At 35.7% G+C, this 17,365-nt stretch overlaps 4 protein-coding genes across 4 annotated transcripts; all 4 read right to left on the reverse strand.

Moving 5' to 3' along the window:
* Positions 1 to 239: 239 nt before the first annotated feature.
* On the reverse strand, positions 240 to 3,090 carry LOC109193812 (acyl-coenzyme A thioesterase 13-like). Its single transcript, XM_019344635.1, has 4 exons — positions 3,033 to 3,090; positions 1,892 to 2,091; positions 1,667 to 1,810; positions 240 to 720 (listed from the first exon to the last, which is right to left on the reverse strand). Exons 2-4 carry the CDS (start codon positions 2,069 to 2,071, stop codon positions 580 to 582), a joined length of 465 nt encoding a protein of 154 aa, XP_019200180.1. The 5' UTR covers positions 2,072 to 2,091; positions 3,033 to 3,090; the 3' UTR covers positions 240 to 579.
* Positions 3,091 to 7,871: 4,781 nt separating this feature from the next.
* LOC109146532 (AAA-ATPase At3g28580-like) lies at positions 7,872 to 10,313 on the reverse strand. The gene is made up of 2 exons (XM_019294198.1): positions 9,882 to 10,313; positions 7,872 to 9,238 (listed from the first exon to the last, which is right to left on the reverse strand). The coding sequence occupies exons 1-2, from the start codon at positions 10,212 to 10,214 to the stop codon at positions 8,039 to 8,041; spliced, it is 1,533 nt and encodes a 510-aa protein (XP_019149743.1). The 5' UTR covers positions 10,215 to 10,313; the 3' UTR covers positions 7,872 to 8,038.
* A 2,469-nt stretch (positions 10,314 to 12,782) lies between these two features.
* On the reverse strand, positions 12,783 to 13,250 carry LOC109193861. Its single transcript, XM_019344693.1, has one exon. It carries the CDS (start codon positions 13,248 to 13,250, stop codon positions 12,783 to 12,785), a length of 468 nt encoding a protein of 155 aa, XP_019200238.1.
* An 859-nt stretch (positions 13,251 to 14,109) lies between these two features.
* LOC109193835 (uncharacterized oxidoreductase C663.09c) lies at positions 14,110 to 16,624 on the reverse strand. The gene is made up of 6 exons (XM_019344666.1): positions 16,348 to 16,624; positions 16,045 to 16,197; positions 15,534 to 15,627; positions 15,276 to 15,358; positions 15,039 to 15,192; positions 14,110 to 14,648 (listed from the first exon to the last, which is right to left on the reverse strand). Exons 1-6 carry the CDS (start codon positions 16,603 to 16,605, stop codon positions 14,413 to 14,415), a joined length of 978 nt encoding a protein of 325 aa, XP_019200211.1. The 5' UTR covers positions 16,606 to 16,624; the 3' UTR covers positions 14,110 to 14,412.
* Positions 16,625 to 17,365: the final 741 nt, after the last annotated feature.

The raw sequence follows: 17,365 nt of genomic DNA on the forward strand, positions 1-17,365 counted from the left end.
TATTTGGCAGAAACAATCAATGTTCGAACCTCAACAGTGACAATATGAGAATTATTAAGCATTTGGCCTTCTCTGCTGAACTGGTGAATCACGATGATTTACATCCTCCTAAATGCTGTATCGATTAGGAATATGAGGCCTTGAGATTGGGGATTTAACCATTGGAAAAGAAGGATATGGTTTATTAATTGACAACAAATCTAATATCTAATTATTGGCAATCTATGAAAGCACAAAAATTCCAAATTTTGATATGAATTAATTGCCAAATTTAGTTTAATGATTCAAGTATAAGTGTTACATAATACAAGAGTTAAAAACTTTCACTAATAAACCAAAAATAGTATTATACTAAACTATAATAGCAGCAACTCATGCAGAGATAGAGTTCCAACTTCCAACTTGAGTGAATAGAGGACCAGTACTGTTCAACCACTGTATGTATTAACTATTAACACAGCTTGCAATGGGTAAACAGCTATTACATCATGCATTTGATCCTCTCAGCAAAATGGGCACTGATCCTCAAGTAAGGTCTATAAAGAAGATGGTTCGTACAGACTCCACAGATGCCCAGTTTCACAGCATGCTTCTACCCAAGTATTTTGAATGGCGTCCTTGCGCGATCACCTTTCCCGTCTTTTTGTTCCTTAACTCGACACTGACAACAGCAATCGCGCCCCTTATGCGTAACACCTTTGCCTCTATCTCAACTTCGTCCTGAAAAGTAACAAAAAGCTTATATGTCCTAAATTCCTGCATTAGCGTGAACTTACAGAAAGAATCCGTCCTACACGAAATGACTCTCAAACGCTAGCTAAACGTTTCATGGTTCCAGCGAGCTTCCAAGTGGTGGTAGCTGGTATATAAGTGGTACCCTTACCATTCACGCATTCTAGTTGTGCTAATCAAAATAACAACAGGAGATGGCTTTGTAGCTAGCTATGCAAAACATCATCAGAACAAACATATTCAAGCACTTGAACTCCACACAACTGTTACAAGAACCTAGAATGAAATTAAAGTAAAATGTCATACAATCAAAGGTGGGACAAGCTAACAAGCTTTTGAATCTAGACTAGTGTCAACCAGACTCAATGATTGATAAAAGAGGGCAGTTTTTTTTTTTTTTTTTTTTTTTTTTTTTTTTTTTTTTTTGTGACAAGGGAAACCATCAGCTACTACTCAAGGGTGTGCACTGATAAATCTCATCTTATGACCCTAGCCTATCAAAGATTTTAAACCAAGAATCTGACCAGCTCAAATCAAGAAGGTCACTGTTGAGCATATAACTATTAATGTACAATCCAACTATCAGCTTAGACTTTTAGTTTAGATGGAGCACATGCTTCGAATCTCTATGTCACCCGGGTTAGAACAGGCATATATGGTACAACACTACACTACAACTTCACCTGGAATTAAAGCACTCAAATAATAGTGACAAAGCAATTATTGTTTTTTTTTTAAACAATTCAAATTCCTTTAAAAAAAAATTTCAAATTAACCTGGGCAAATGATGCTCAGATTGACGTTGATCAGATAAAATTTTGTTATAGCTAATAGAGAGCCAAAAAGAATTATGAGAAATGACCCACATATTTAGCAATTGATATGAAAATGGTCAAAATAAGCTGCAAAAATGGCACGAAAAGGGAGCACGTACGCCAGTATAAGCAACATCAACATAGGAAACGTTGATCTCGACGGAGACCCCAGTCTCCGGAGAACCACCCACGAACACAGCCGCCGCACCGATAACGTCCACCAGCGCCGCCGTCACTCCGCCGTGCAATATATTGTCGGAATTCTGCTCTTCCAGATAAATTCCCGCATGAATTAAGCCCTTAACTAAATTGAAAATTTTGAGAAGAAATAAAAGAGTAGGTACCACTAGACGTTGAGGGACTTTGAAGGAGCAGAGGATGCGATCGGGCTCCACAAGCTCGATCTTCAATCCATGGCAGATTAATGGCTCCAGAAATTTGAAGGGCATGGAATCGACCACCGGAGATTCATTTTCCTTCCCTTCTTCCCCCTCGAGGAATCTCTTCACAGACTCCAAATCCATTATTCTCTTACAGACCTTATGGGGTCGTTTACTAACTTGGAAAAATGGAGGATTTTCCAGAAAAATGGAGAAAATGAGAGTGGAAAAAATAAAAATTAAAGAAGTCGTTTACTAAATTTCTTATTCCAAATGCTTACTCCTTCTCTATTTTCCAACCTCATGTATAATTTTGGAGAAAGAAGATTTGGACTTCTCCAAATGGAGGAGTGGAAGAAATTTGGGTGAACAGTACCCATAGTTGTAGAGGTCCATTGTTCGATTCCTGCTGTGCACATTTTAGAAGTCTTCTTCCTTTTCTTTGTTATTCTCCTTATTATTATTTGTTTTTCTTTTTTTCTTTTTTCCTCCTCCCTACAGATTTGTTTTATTATTATTATTATTTGTTTTTCTTTTTTCTTTTTTCCTCCACCCTACAGATTTGTTTATTATTATTATTATTATTATTATTATTATTATTTATTTTTCTTTTTTCTTTTTTCCTCCCCCTACAGATTTGTTTTATTATTATTATTATTATTATTATTATTATTATTATTATTATTTGTTTTTCTTTTTTCTATTTTTCCTCCACCCTACAGATTTGTTTTATTATTATTATTATTATCTTTTTCTTTTTTTTCCTCCTCTTTATGCACACATATTTATTATTATTATTTTTAATTGTTATTTTATTATTTTATTACTATTATTATTATTATTATTATTATTATTGTTGTTGTTGTTGTTGTTGTTGTTATTATTATTATTATTATTATTATTATTATTATTGTAGAAATGTACAAATGATATATAGGATGATTGTATTTAATAAAATCAGAAATGAAAAACAGGAGGAATATGGAATGAAAATTAGAAAACTGGAGAAATAGAAAATTGGAGAAATGGAGATGGAAAACTGGAGAAATGGAGAAATGGAAAACTGGAGATGAAAAAACAGAGAAATGAAGTAAACGACCCCTATACCTTTCAGTGACTCAGTCAAGTAAGCTTTTAATGTAGTCATCAGTGTCGTCTGGTCCATCTTACTAAATTTTATGCAGTATTTATTTATTTATTATTTTTATAGATTAATTAATTTTTTTAGTACATACTTTTTTATCTATTCATACATACTTTTTTAATCTACTGAAATAGTGAACCACAAAGAGTCAGCTCCATTGAGATTTGGACCTGTCATAGCTACAGAGTCACAGACCCATGATTATGTCTCTTGACTATGAGATCTTTGACGTAGTTTAATTATTTACGCACAATTAAATTTTGATATAAGTTCACATAACCTCTTAAACCTTTTCATGTAATGTATTATAAATAGATAGAAATGCTGATCAATAAGGGCAGTTCAGTCCGGAACCACGATTCAAATTAAAATATATTCAGATAGAAATAATGTTTCACTCAATTACTTTTTTTGGAGGACATCATGCCTTAGGGGGGCGTTTGGTTCACGGAATTTTGAATTATCTCAGGTAATAGGATTACCTTTTCGGTAATGTGAGATTTTAGGAATATAAGATTATTTTATGTGTTTGGTTTGAATTGTGTAATATAATATTTACCATGTTTGGTTAAGAGTTATATTTTAGGTTATATAGATCAATTTACTATAATGTCCTCAATAATATATATATATATATATATATAGGTTCTGGTGCGGTTAGGGTGCCCAGGTGCGGTTGTGCGGTTTAATCTGGGTCATTCATCTCGCTTAAATCAACATTCAGGATTACTAAAATTTTTAAAAAAATACCGTGACAAATTTGTAATTTTTGCATCTAGGTCAAAATTAAGGTGAGCGAATCTGTGATTAATGCGCGTGAGTTTTGTGCGTAAGGTGCGTGAGGTTTGTGCTTAATGTGCGTGGGGTTGTGCTTAATGTAAGTAGTTGTTAAAACTTAAAGTCTATGAGTTAATACTTAAAGTCCGTGAGTTTTGTACTTAATGTGCGTGAGGTTGTGCTTAATGTGCGTAGATTTTGTACTTAATGTGCGTGAGTTTGTGCTTAATGTCAATAGTTGTTGAAACTTAAAGTCTGTGAGTTAATATTTAAAGTGCGTGGATTTTGTGTTTAATGTGCGTGAGGTTGTACTTAATGTGTGTGGATTTTGTACCTAATGTGCATGAGTTTGTGCTTAAGATCTAACACTTAAGATGCGTGTTTCTATCACTTAAGGTGCGCCATTTTTAGCTTATGCTTCTTTCTTCCTGACACACGTTTTTGTTTTTTTCATTGATTTGAGCCGTCGATCTAAATTTGATCAACGGCTCAGATCTAACCGCACGGGAAGCTATACCCGCACCTGAACCCTTCCATATATATATATATATATATATGTGTGTGTGTGTGTGTGTGTGTGTGTGTGTGTGTGTGTGTGTGTGTGTGTGTGTGTGTGTGTGTGTGTGTGTGTGTGTGTGTGTGTGTGTGTGTGTGTGTGTGCATTAATGCTTAAATATCAAAAAAAAAAAAAAACTAAATATATAAATGTACACACATGTATATTTGATTATATAAATATATATTTATTTCATTATTATTATTATTATATAAGGATTAGTTAACAAAGGCAAAGTTGGAATAATTCAAGCTAATCTAAAATTACCTAAGAAAATTGAGGGTAATCATATTACCTTGAAACAGTACCGGCACATCAGCTTTCAGGTAATATAACAGTACAAGGTAATCTCATAACTTGAACCAAACAAGGTAATATAACATTATCATACTCAAATTACATAGGTAATTTAAGATGATCCGAACCAAACGCCCCTAAAGATACTAAACTTATACTTTGTGCAAATTCTATTAGACCAACTTGTTCAATTGGGCAGTGAGTCATTTGGGTTGATATTTGGGCGTGACCAAACACATCCAAGCCTACCCATCACCCCTCTAATAGTTATGCTGTGCAACCGAATACACCATGCGCATGATACATACGATGCAAAACAACGTCGTTTTGACTAAAAACGCGCGTCTCACTTAAAAAAAATTCAGGTTCGATTCTCGGCAATAGTATTATTGTGGATATATAGTTATGAATTTTTGGATATATAGTTATGAATTTCTGGATATATAGTTATGAATTTATGGATATTTAGTTCATTCATTGTGGATATTTAGTTCATTCATTGTAGATATTTACTTCATTCATTCACTGTGGATATATAGTTATGAATTTATGGATATTTAGTTCATTCATTGTGGATATTTAGTTTAATCATTGTGGATATTTAGTTCAAATTCATTGTGGATTTTTACTTCATTCATTCACTATGGATATATAGTTGTTGATTTTTACTTCATTCATTCACTGTGGATATATAGTTATGAATTTGTGGATATATAGTTATGAATTTATGGATATATAGTTATGAATTTATGGATATATAAAAATGCTATTGCCGGAAATCGAACCTGATTTCTTCTTTAAGTGGGACGCGCGTTTTTTTTTTTTTTATAACTAAAACGACGTCGTTTTGGATCGAATGCACCATGCGCATGGTGCATTCGGTTGCACAGCATAATTTGCGTCACCCTTTTAGATCATCCTTATCAGTTGGGGATATTAGAGAGAGAATGTAAAAGTAATTATGAAAGAGAATGTGAGATGTGAGAGGAAAAAAAAAAACAAAAAGAAAAACAAAAACTCTGTGTGTGTGTGTGAAAAGTTAATGGGTCAAGCGCACCTGACGTGCCACTCGGGCGCGTGCAGTCCATTTTACTGCAATAACTCCATCCCTTGCAGATTTTTCCCACTTTTCTCTTTCATCCCTCTCTCTTCTCCACTACGACTTACTTTTTTTTTTAGAAATTGTGCATTATCCACTATAGTGGATGCTCTTAGTCGATTTTATGATCATTGGGCCTATTAAATTGAATTTGGGCCAATCAATACAGAGCCAATAGTTGTTGTGTGGTCCGTGATCCAAAAACAACGTCATTTCGTTAATATTTTTTTTTTCACGCGATCCACTACAGTATACATTTTTAACTCATAATGTACATTATTCTAAACATAATATACATTATTTTAACTCATAAAATACATTAGCTTACCTCATAAGTTTCATTATTCTAACACATAATGTATATTATTCTAATACATAAAGTACATTATTCTAACACATAATATGCATTATTCTAACTTACAAAATTCAATGACATCTTTTTAGACCGTGATCCACACAATAATTTGTCACGAGGAGCAATGGAGCATTATATACATATCAAATAATAAACAAAAATAAAAATTTGCGGCAAAGACTAATCATATTTTTAATTAATTGCCTTCAAAATTTTTTTAATTAATATATATATATATATATATATATATATATATATATATATACTAACCCTATTATTTTTATCATTTTACTGGACGTTTGATTGGAGAGGGAGAATTACGTGAGAAAGGAATTGTAATTTCATGGGAGATGAATTACTGGAAATAAAGTGGAAATTTAAATTCCAGTATTTGGTTGATAGGAATAGAATTACTGGGAATTTTAATTTCAATGTTTGGTATATATGGGAATTGAAAGGGAATAAGTAGTATAAAGTAAAATAATGTCCATTGTTGTTGTTAGGCATTAATTTTAAGTTAAAAAAGGAAGGGGTAATTTTGACTCATCATTATTTTTTTTCTTCCTAAAATCCCAGGAATTAAAATCCCGAGGGGGTAGAGACAAGGGGATTTTAATTCCATGAAAATGGGAAAATTACAATTTCTTTCAACAAAACAAAGAAATTTTGTGCCTTTGAAATTAGATGAGAATTAAGTGGGAAGAAAATTTAAATTCTGTTCAACCAAACGCCCTGTTAATGTTCGAGCTCCATCGTTAAACATTGCAAGCAACAATTATGCATGATGGACAGTTAGCTTAGTAATTGTTGGGAAAAATCCCACTATCTATGACAAATGAAAATCACAGAATCGACAAGAGCACAAATACGTGATAGTACAAGATAGTCAAAATAAATAACATATACAAGGGACACACGATTTATTGAAAAACCACAAAACTACGGGGAAAAACCACGGGACCACCACCATCAAAATATTCCACTATAATAAATATTGGGTACAAAGTTCCTGGCTACCACACGAGCCAAACATCCAAAATCATCAAATATACCAACACTAGGTCAAATACATATATTCTAATTCACAGACTAAAATGAATAATATCTCATACCCAAAATATTTAACCACCACGAGAAGGTGAACATAATATAAATATTACGAGATTACCTAAAAAACGTCTGAAATAAATACAAACTAACTTCAAAATATTTGAAGAAGATAATACCCAAGAGCGGTTCGACGAACTCACGGCAAGCTGTATCCAAAGATGAAAGTAGAAGAAAATAATTTAATTATTTTTCTTCTTTTCTTCCTACTGCCGAAATAGATGTGTATGTAGAATTGTGTGGAAACTTTGTGGAAGTTGTGAAATTCTCTCTATTGAAGCATGAGCACAGCATCCCTTTTTATAGATAGGTTCTGCCGACATAAGAAGGGAAAAGGGGGAAGAAAGTAAGTGCAGAAAAATTATCTTCAAACTTCTATCCAAATTCCTTCTCTCCAACTTCTACCCAAAACACTTTCTCCCATAATAATTAATAATTTTCAGAAAAACTTTCTTAAGAAGCAAACAAATATTATAATAAATATAAATTGATTTAGTCTAAATTGAGCTGTTTATTATATAAGAGGGAAGCTCAATTCCAACCGTAACAAATTCTTAACCCAAATTTTAAGTTGGCTTGAAGTTAGAAAAAGATAAAAGATGCACCAACTAATTGGAATCATATGCAACGATGAACCATTTTATTTATTTATTTTTAAGCAAAATGGTACATTTATTATTGTTAATCATTCGGAAAAACCCCAAATCTTGCCGCTTAATCATTGCCGTTCGTTGCTCTTATCTCCATAGTCTTTGTTCATTCTTGTCTTCTTGGTCTCAATCATCCTTGATCGAAACGTGACCATTTTCCTTCACACCATTTGCAGCCGCCATGGTTTCTTCTAAGCTTTTCTGTTCATTTTCTTCTGCCGCCGCTGCCTTTCTCTTCTCCTCTTCTTCTCCCTCTGCTTTCAGTCTCGCGTCTTCCTTAGCTTTCTCCAGAGCCTGAACCAGTTTCTCCAGACACGTAGTCTCGTCGTCCTCGGCCGCTTTGGGCATCAAATTCTCCGCAACATCCGCCGGCGTCATGCCGGTCTCGGTCAACAACCGCCCCACCGTCGGGAAAAGCTCGTGGGTTTGGATTCCTAAGTAGTTTTTAGCCAGGACCTTAAACGCTTCGAATCCGCAGTATGACAGCTCGATGTGTTTATCCATTCTTCCTCTCCGAATCAGGGCCGGGTCGAGCTTTTCCCTGAAGTTTGTGGTGAAGACGATGAGCCTTTCTCCTCCAATGGCGGACCAGAGGCCGTCGATGAAGTTGAGTAGACCGGAAAGTGTCACTTCGCTCTTCTTCTCTTCCATTTTCAGCGGATCTAATTTCTCGACGCCGGATTTATCTTTCGTCTGCCCTTCCCTCTGGCCGGTGAGGTCCAGGGAGCAATCGATATCTTCGATTACTATAATCGACTTGCCGGAAGTATCGATCAGGAGTTTTCTGAGCGTGGTGTTATCCTTCACGGCGGTTAGCTCCAAATCATACACGTCGTATCCAAGGAAATTCGCCATAGCCGCCACCATGGAAGATTTTCCGGTGCCCGGAGGGCCGTAGAGGAGATAACCACGTTTCCACGCCTTGCCGATTTTGGCGTAATAGTCTTTGGATTTACTGAACGCGACAAGATCGTCGATGATTTCTTGCTTCTTTTTCGGGTCCATAGCCAGAGTATCAAACGTCGCCGGATGCTCGAACACGACATGCGTCCACATACTTCGCCGACCGTAGTATCCTCCTTCGTCGTTCTTGAGGTTTGTGTAGAGCTTCCGTTGCCGGTCCTTCACCGTGATGGCTTTCCCTTCCTCCAAGACGTGTTTCAGGTAAGCTCCGGTGACGATTTCCCGGTACTTCTTGTGGAACTTGAGGGTGAAATACTTCTTGGCCTCATCTCCGCCTCGGCCGCTGAAACTAATGGTCTGGCGGTTGGGGACGTCCATGCCGGAAACCCACCAGAGTTTGATCCCCCGGAACTCGTCGGCAACCTGTAACATAGGTAATTAGTTACCTAGGGAATAAGGGATGAAGGTTTTTAAGTCGTCACTTTCAATTTAACCACTTATACACCATTTAACGACATGTAACATAGGTAATTAGCTACCTAAGGGATGAGGGTATAAAGGTTTCTAAGTCCTCACGGTCTAATTTAACAACTTATACACCATTTAGCGACCTATAACATAGGTAATTGGTTACCTACAGAATAAGGGTATAAAGGTTTCTAAATCCTTACGGTTCAGTTTAACAACTTATACACCATTTAACGACCTGTAACATAGGTAATTAGTTACCTACGGGATAAGGGTATAAAGGTTTTTAAGTCTTCACTGTTCAGTTTAACAACTTATACACTATTTAGACCTGTAACATAGGTAATTAATTACCTATGGGATGAGGGTATAAAGGTTTCTAAGTCCTATTCAGTTTAACAACTTATTCATCATTTAGAGTACCTAGAGAAGTGAAAGAAAACACTTCCTTATTCACGTGACTCCAAAGTAGCCCCGAGGAGTTTCTGTTAATTAGACAAAGACTCAAGCAATCAATTACGGAAGCTATGGCCGGAGATTAGAAGGATTTTATGTTTATTATCACATATTAAAGTAATTACGTGGATTATATGCTTACCTCCTCGTGATAGTCCATGCTGAGAACCAGAGTCTGCGAGTCCTTGATGTCCTCCGCCTTGAGCCGCTTCGCCTGGGCGGAGGAGTTGACGGAGAGGTAGCGCTCGATGGCTCTGTACGCTTTGCTGCCTTCGAAGCCCTCGCCGGAGAACTCATGGAAGGTGATGTGGATGTAAGGGTAGACCAAATTCCTCAATTTCGTAGCGTATTTCTTGAAATAACTTCGGAATTCGTAGGGACAATACTTGTCGAAGGTTGCCCAGAGCACCATGATTGTCACCACCGCCGACCCCATACTCCCCCACACCTCGCCCATTCCCATCATCGTCATCATCGATCTTGTCTTAGATTCTTGGATTTCCGGCGAGCGGAGACGACGCCGGCGAAGTTGGATAGCGAGAAGAAATGGTTTAACAAGTCAGGTTTTGCATTTACATCAAAACAACATAGATTAAAGTATAAGAAGTGTGGTCCAATAGGGGTGCAGAGCAGCAGAGGTGAATTAATGAATGGAAATTTTCCACGTTTTAATTGGGAGCAACCCACTGATTTAAAAATTGAATTTATACAGGTGCGGATTCCAACAAAATTTATACAACCCGTATTAACAGTTCAGTTGGTCACATGAATGAAGTTTGGAAAAAAAAGAGAGTAAATATTCAAAATGGTCCCTCAACTATAGCTAAATTCACAAATTGGTCCTCAACTTTCAATTTCACCCAATTAAGTCCTTAACTTTGTAATTTTAACACAATTTGGTCCTCTGTCTATTTGACCGTTTGTTGACTGTGATTTTTGAAGATATATATGTAATTTCATGGTCCATCGTCGGTTTTTTAAGGTTCCGGTTGCATTTCCAGACCGCACTGTTACATTTGAATCCACTATCGAAAGCAATCTACCAAACCCGGTTACCTTCTTCATCCTCCCTTTGGATTCAATGTAGTTGAATTCGTACTAGAGCAAAGAAGACGACGTGTTTCCGAACCGGTGCAACGTCATCCTGGAGGCATCCACGTGCTCCGACGAGAGCTGAAGGTTCTTCTGGAGATCGTCGATCACGGTCAACAAACGGTCAATTAGATGGAGGACCAAATCGTGTCAAAATTGCAAACTTAAGGACTTAATTGTGTGAAATTGAAAGTTGAGGACCAATTTGTGAATTTAGCTATAGTCGAGGGACCATTTTAGGTATTTACTCAAAAAAAAAAAAAACACGAATCGAGTCAATCTCTTTTTGTGCACAATAAATAAAGATTTAAACTTTGTGTTTAGCTGAATTACCATGATTTACATCCTCTTATGTTTTGTGGGGTGGAGTTGAGAATTTAATCTTTTCAGGAGAACATAATACCAATTATATGGATCAAAATCATCGTATATCTGTAGACACGTGTCATTGAAGATATGCATGGGAGACGAAAATGGCCAAGAGATGAAGATAAGGGCATAGATATATGGCCAAATTAAAGGGAGGAAAAAACACGTGAAATACCTGCATGAAATCATATACATACAAAACTCCATTGCATTGGTCCACGATTCACCGTCTTCTTCAGTGACAGGAAAACACGCAAATTATTTTTGTACGTTTTAATAATTCACCAACATTTATCTTAATATAATCTGTGTCCCCAACTTTTACCCTTTTTATTACAATATAGTTGCGAATTTTTTAGGCCATTTAAAAAAATTGTTTATTGGCCTTTACTATTGTCTCTTCTTTCCCTCTCGGCCTGTTATTTGGGAACATGCATTGTTAAAGATTTGATTTAAGCATGTTTAGTGAGGTAAGTCTATTTGGATGACAAAAAGGTCAAAAGGTAAAAGATTTGGTTTTAAAAGGTGAAAGATTTTCAAACAAATGAGCAGCACGACATCCTCATTCAATTATGAATTTGTGATCGTGGATAGTAATAGTAATAGCATAGTGGGCTTTAATGATTGGTAGTGACATTTTGAAATTAGGCCCAGACTTAGATGCATGCATTATGTTAGGTCCAATGATTGAATATCATCTAAAGAACAATGATGAGAAATGGTATAAAAAAATATCATTTGGTAATAAGTATTCGATTTTGACTAATAATAATAATTCATTAATGAATGTTATAATTAATCAAAGTCAAACTTCTATAGTAGGTCTCAAACAACCAATAATCTAATCAATTTTGACCTATCTAATATACCATATTGTTTAATTTAGATGAGTTCATAATTAATTAATTTTTTCTCAAAAGTTTAAAGAGTAAGGATGAATTCATTCCATATGTTCTCGACATGGTATGAGATCGGTTCAATTACTCAATTCGGTCAACGTAACATAATTCACTTGAATATCATGTTATCAAGAATTAATATCGTTAAATTAAAACTTGAATTAATTATCAAACATGGAGTTGAGGATTAGTTCACTTGCTTGACTACTTTCATTGCCCATTGTAAATACGCTATCAAACCCAAGGATACAAACTTTCTACACCATGCATCTAAGGTAGCTATGGGCTAGAATCATCAAAATGTTCTTAGCCCGTCCTATCCACAAAAAAAACAGCGCTAGCTTTGAATTTTATAGTCCGTATATTTTAATAGATTTTTTAGTCTGTCCCTATCATATGACGGACTTTGGCAAGCCTGGGCGGATCTCGCCCGCTAGTCTGTTTCGACAACTCTACTTCGTGCTTACACTTTACTTATACCTTTCTTTATTAATTATATATATTTAAACCATTAATCCATTTTAGACAACTATAATATAAGAAAAATGAGCAAAAGTGTATTACATGCAAATGCCCAATTGTTATGCATATGATATGAAATCGGGGCTGTCTTTTACAAATGCGATGGATTAATAATACAATTTGAGCAAATAATGGTGGCATGAGAATTAATTAATTCATAGTTAAGGCAAGGATGCATGCCTCTTGAGTGCTGCAGAATTTTGAAGCATCAGTAATTTCTTCAACATCTTCATTACTAGTAACAGAGAAAACGGACCGCCGCCGCCGCCGCCACTGGCCTTGCACATTTCCACCGCCCCTTGTTCGTCGGCACGCTTCGACCTCGAAATACCTTCCGGCGACCGAGTAAAATCCGGAGGCGTTCCGTGATTTTCGTGCAATTCCTCGTTGAAATCCTCCCACAGCATGTCCATCTTCTCCTCCGCGCCGCCCCCTGCCGCCTCGTTCTCCTCTTGTCTCCGGCTCTTCTCTTCCAGATCCGAATGGCTTTTCCGGCGCCATTTATGTCTCTCTCCGGCGACCTTCTCCGACTGGGAGGGGATTCTCCACAGAGATGGACTAGTCATGGTCATGTTGAGATGCGCCAAGTTGTTGGCGGTGGTGGGAAAGCAGAAATCTTCCGTGACCATTTCTCAAGGAAAATCTCTAGTGCTAGAAGATGCATGATTATGATATCTCATCTTACTTTCTTATATTTATATACAGGGAATAATAATTAGTTTTTGGACAAAAGTATACATAAGAAATATGTTTTATTTCATAAGATATAGGGTCCACTGGGACCGAACTTATTGACTATCTCATTTAGAAGAGTTACTTCATGCCACTAGATTCAAATTATCAACTATACTATGTAATATGAATTTTGATCTACAACTATAATTTTTTTAAAAAAAATATATTTTAACATTGAGTATTAATATTATTAGACATATATTTTTGTGCATTGCTATATAAAATACTAGTATTTATATTTATATAAATGGAATAATAATTAGTTGGGACATTAATGAAGGGGTTGGATACTTGGATCATCGCCGGACTATTCGGACTGTATTATTATGGATTAGAGCTTTGATTGTTGAAAGCTACGCTTAACCTCCCTTGCTGGCCAACCATATGATAGTGTTGTAGTTGTCCTTAATGTTGCAAACAAAAAAGAAAATAAACCCCAAATAAATACAGAACAGGGGAACACAAATATCTTTAAAATGGTAAGACCAAAAGAAAAAAATAGTCATCGGTAAAAAAGAATAAAGGTAAAATCGGAACAAATTATTTGAAAATAATTCGTAGAAAGATACTTTGAGTAGTTTCTCAAAAGCCAAAAACTTTAATTTACGGGAACTGTTATTCAAAGGTGTAAATGAAGTTGGTCTTGTAATTTTAATCAACAAAAAATAAACTAACTTAGGTTATCCATAATTGATCAGCTCAACCAAAAAGGTCAGATGACCGTTCTCACTAGAAATAGAACTTAAAACTTTGTAGAACCAAGCCAACAACCCAATAACTCGGCTTGAGTTTGCCCCTCAAAAGCCAAAAGTTAAACTTTACATAAGAAGCTATAAGCTAGCTTTTGTGCTTGTCAAACACACTCAAAAAATCAGTGCTACCTAATACTTGATTTGTGAATATAAAGATAAACACAATCACACCAAGTTTGTTGGCTTGTACATTCATCAAATAGTCAACATGTCCACAAATACTCAAATTTAGACAACAATGAAAACAGGGAAGCTTAAGTTGCAATCCTGGAAGGTTTATCAAGTTGTGCTATGGTCAATCACATCACCAAGGAATTGACTGGCCATCCCAGGCAAAGAATTTGCCATTATCGGTGCGCTTTGCGTTGTCGATGATGCTGAGGAGTTTTTGCACAGAAAACTCTTTGGTGAAAAGCTTGTCTTTGGCAACGTTTTTCTGGAATGGTTTTGAAAGATCTGTATCCACCGTGCCTGGGTGCAGCAACAAGCATATAATAGGATCTTTCTTGCGTGCAAATTCCACTGATATGGTCTTTGTTACTGCAGAAAAGGAATGGATTTTTAATAAAGAACTTTAGCAAATTGGAGTTTGGTTTCATTTTGTTGCTCAGCAGATAGCAAAGACAATAAGAAAATGAAAAGCACAAAATCCTAGTTGTCTTGGAGGGTTCTACTAAATATAGAAAAGAATCTAAGCCAATTGAATGCTGAACTAAGATAAGAGAACTATGGAAGAATATGTTTATATGTTTAGTAAAATGCAACCATACCCCAGAAATATTGAAACATAATAGCGCTAACTGCTAACAATTTTGTACGCTTACCATATTTATTACTTTTAGAAAGTAGATGAAAATAGTTTTAGCATTCATACGCAACTATGAATTTCGAAACTGAAAAGTTTAATGAACAAATGCCTTTTGATCATACACTGATTTAGTGCAGTCTTTGAAGACCTATATGAATGCCACCCTCCTAAAGCATTGTCTCCAATTGATCCAACCCTTGCACTCAAGTTGGCAACAATAGCAAAATCCCTTCCCGTTCCACACCCACCTCCAGCCTTCAGCAAAGGCCACATGTGCTGTTCATAGAAAATTGCTAAGTCCAACTTGTTAAAACCGAGATGCAAACACATTATAAAAAAGAGAAATCAAGTGATGGTACCTTGATAACCAAAATAGGACCAACAGCATTGATATCATAAGCAAGAAGCAACGATGACCTCTGTACTTTGGTCAGTGTCGTTTCTGTACTGAAAATTCAGGAAAATAATGGCTCACTTAACCAGTTAACCTAGTCAAGAACCAAAAAGATGAAACCAAGCTATGATATAGAGAATGTGTTTTGCATGATCAAAGCTGTTGCTAACTTCAACATTCATAAAAACATACAAATCCAAAGTAACAAAAGAAACATATGTACCTGGCTGCAGAATGTCTGGTATTGAAAGAATGCCAGATGCATTAATAAGAAGGTTTAAGGAGCCATACTTGTCTCTAACTGCATTTGCAGACTCCTGCAGTTTGGCATTTGTTTATGATATATATTATAGGTAGTGCAAAAATACCCCCTCACTAACAAGAAATCAAATAGTAAGTTCAGTGAGCAAGCTTAATTTTATATGCCCAAGGTTGTTCGAGCCCCAGTGGGGACGGTATTGACTCTTTGTGCTTCAGTAGATTGAAAAAGTAATTATGAACAGATACTACATTGTAACAGAGTCAATAGTACTCAAATATATATATATATATATATATATATATATATATATATATATATATATATATATATATAAAAGAGTCCAATTACATATACTACATTGTTTCAGAGTCACTAGTTCAATTGCGTCTCATTTTTTATGGAAATATTTCCAACTCAATGGGTGTTCAATTGGGTAATTCTAAAGTTTCCAGCTTTTCCTCTATACAGATACCTCTATAGTGCTTTCAATTGTAAGGTCCAAGGGATGAATATCGAGGCGATCGGAGAACTTGTCTTTCAATTCCAGAAGCCCTGCAGCTCCATTAGGGTTCCGGCAAGTTGCAATTACACGCCCTTCACTTTTTCTCTCTAACAACTGCTTGACCTGCAACGCTAAGAAACTCAGCCGAAAGGTCCAGAATTCAACAATGACGAGGTGCATAGGATTGAAATGCAGAGTGATTTGGCGAAAATGCAAGCACATTTTGTGAACTAAATTGATTAATTCTGTAGAAAGTAAAGAGATTTTTCTTACGAATTCAAGGCCAATCCCTCTAGAAGCTCCTTGAACCATCGAAACGCCACCGTTCCATTGTTTCGAAGCAGATGAGAATGGCGACGTGGAGAAGGGGGATGCTGAGGGTAGCCTGATATACGGCTTCGCCATGAAAACAATGCGGCGGCCGACAAGGTTAATCAGATGCTTATTCATTTCTATCTCGCTTCCTAAACCGCCGGAAAATAATGATCGGTGAGATGGGTTGTTTTGGCGGTTAACAGAAGGCCGCGCCATAAGGTCGTTAGCATTCTCGGAGGTGATCATGCCACGTAACTACGTAATTTGGGCTTCTCTTTGGCCCACGTAGATTCCGCTAAGGCCCTAACTTTACCGCAATTGCTAACGCACTCCGGCCTTTTGATCCACGTATTCTCAAATTTCATTTTAGGCTCCGTTTGGAAAGCATGATAATGATAATGACTTTTGAAAATATTTTTTAAAAATGAGTCATTTTTCATAAAATAGTTTTCTTTCTGGTATTTGACTACACAACAAAAAATGATATTTGTGTGTTTGGTTCATTTTCTAGAAAATGAGTAGAGAAATGAAAAGAGTTGAATACTTCAAAATTTAATTATTTGATACTTTTAATAAAATCTTTTTGTGAATTGCACTCTTTTAATATATAATAGTTTTTTACGCGCATTGCGCGATTGGATAATACCTATTTTTTTTTTAAATAAGTACTTTAAAGTATATCAATGCAAGATTATATTGGAATTGTTCATACATAGATAATTGAATGTTGAATTTGCGTATTTAAGTAGGTAATTCTAAGTTTACAAATGCAAGATAATATAGTCAAAATTGTTTATAATTGTCAATAAAATAATTGTATAGGTATGGTTGAAACTAAATACGGGACATAAGGGAGAACAAATAAAAATTATGGCATAAAATATTAAATATATACTAATATTGAAGAGCTAACTGCTGATTGCCAAACAAAGACATTTCGAGGTAATTTTTCACTTCAATTTGTTGTGTGATTATA

This window comes from Ipomoea nil, unplaced genomic scaffold, assembly GCF_001879475.1.
Source record: "Ipomoea nil cultivar Tokyo-kokei standard unplaced genomic scaffold, Asagao_1.1 scaffold1932, whole genome shotgun sequence".
Classification (NCBI taxonomy): Eukaryota; Viridiplantae; Streptophyta; class Magnoliopsida; order Solanales; family Convolvulaceae; genus Ipomoea; species Ipomoea nil.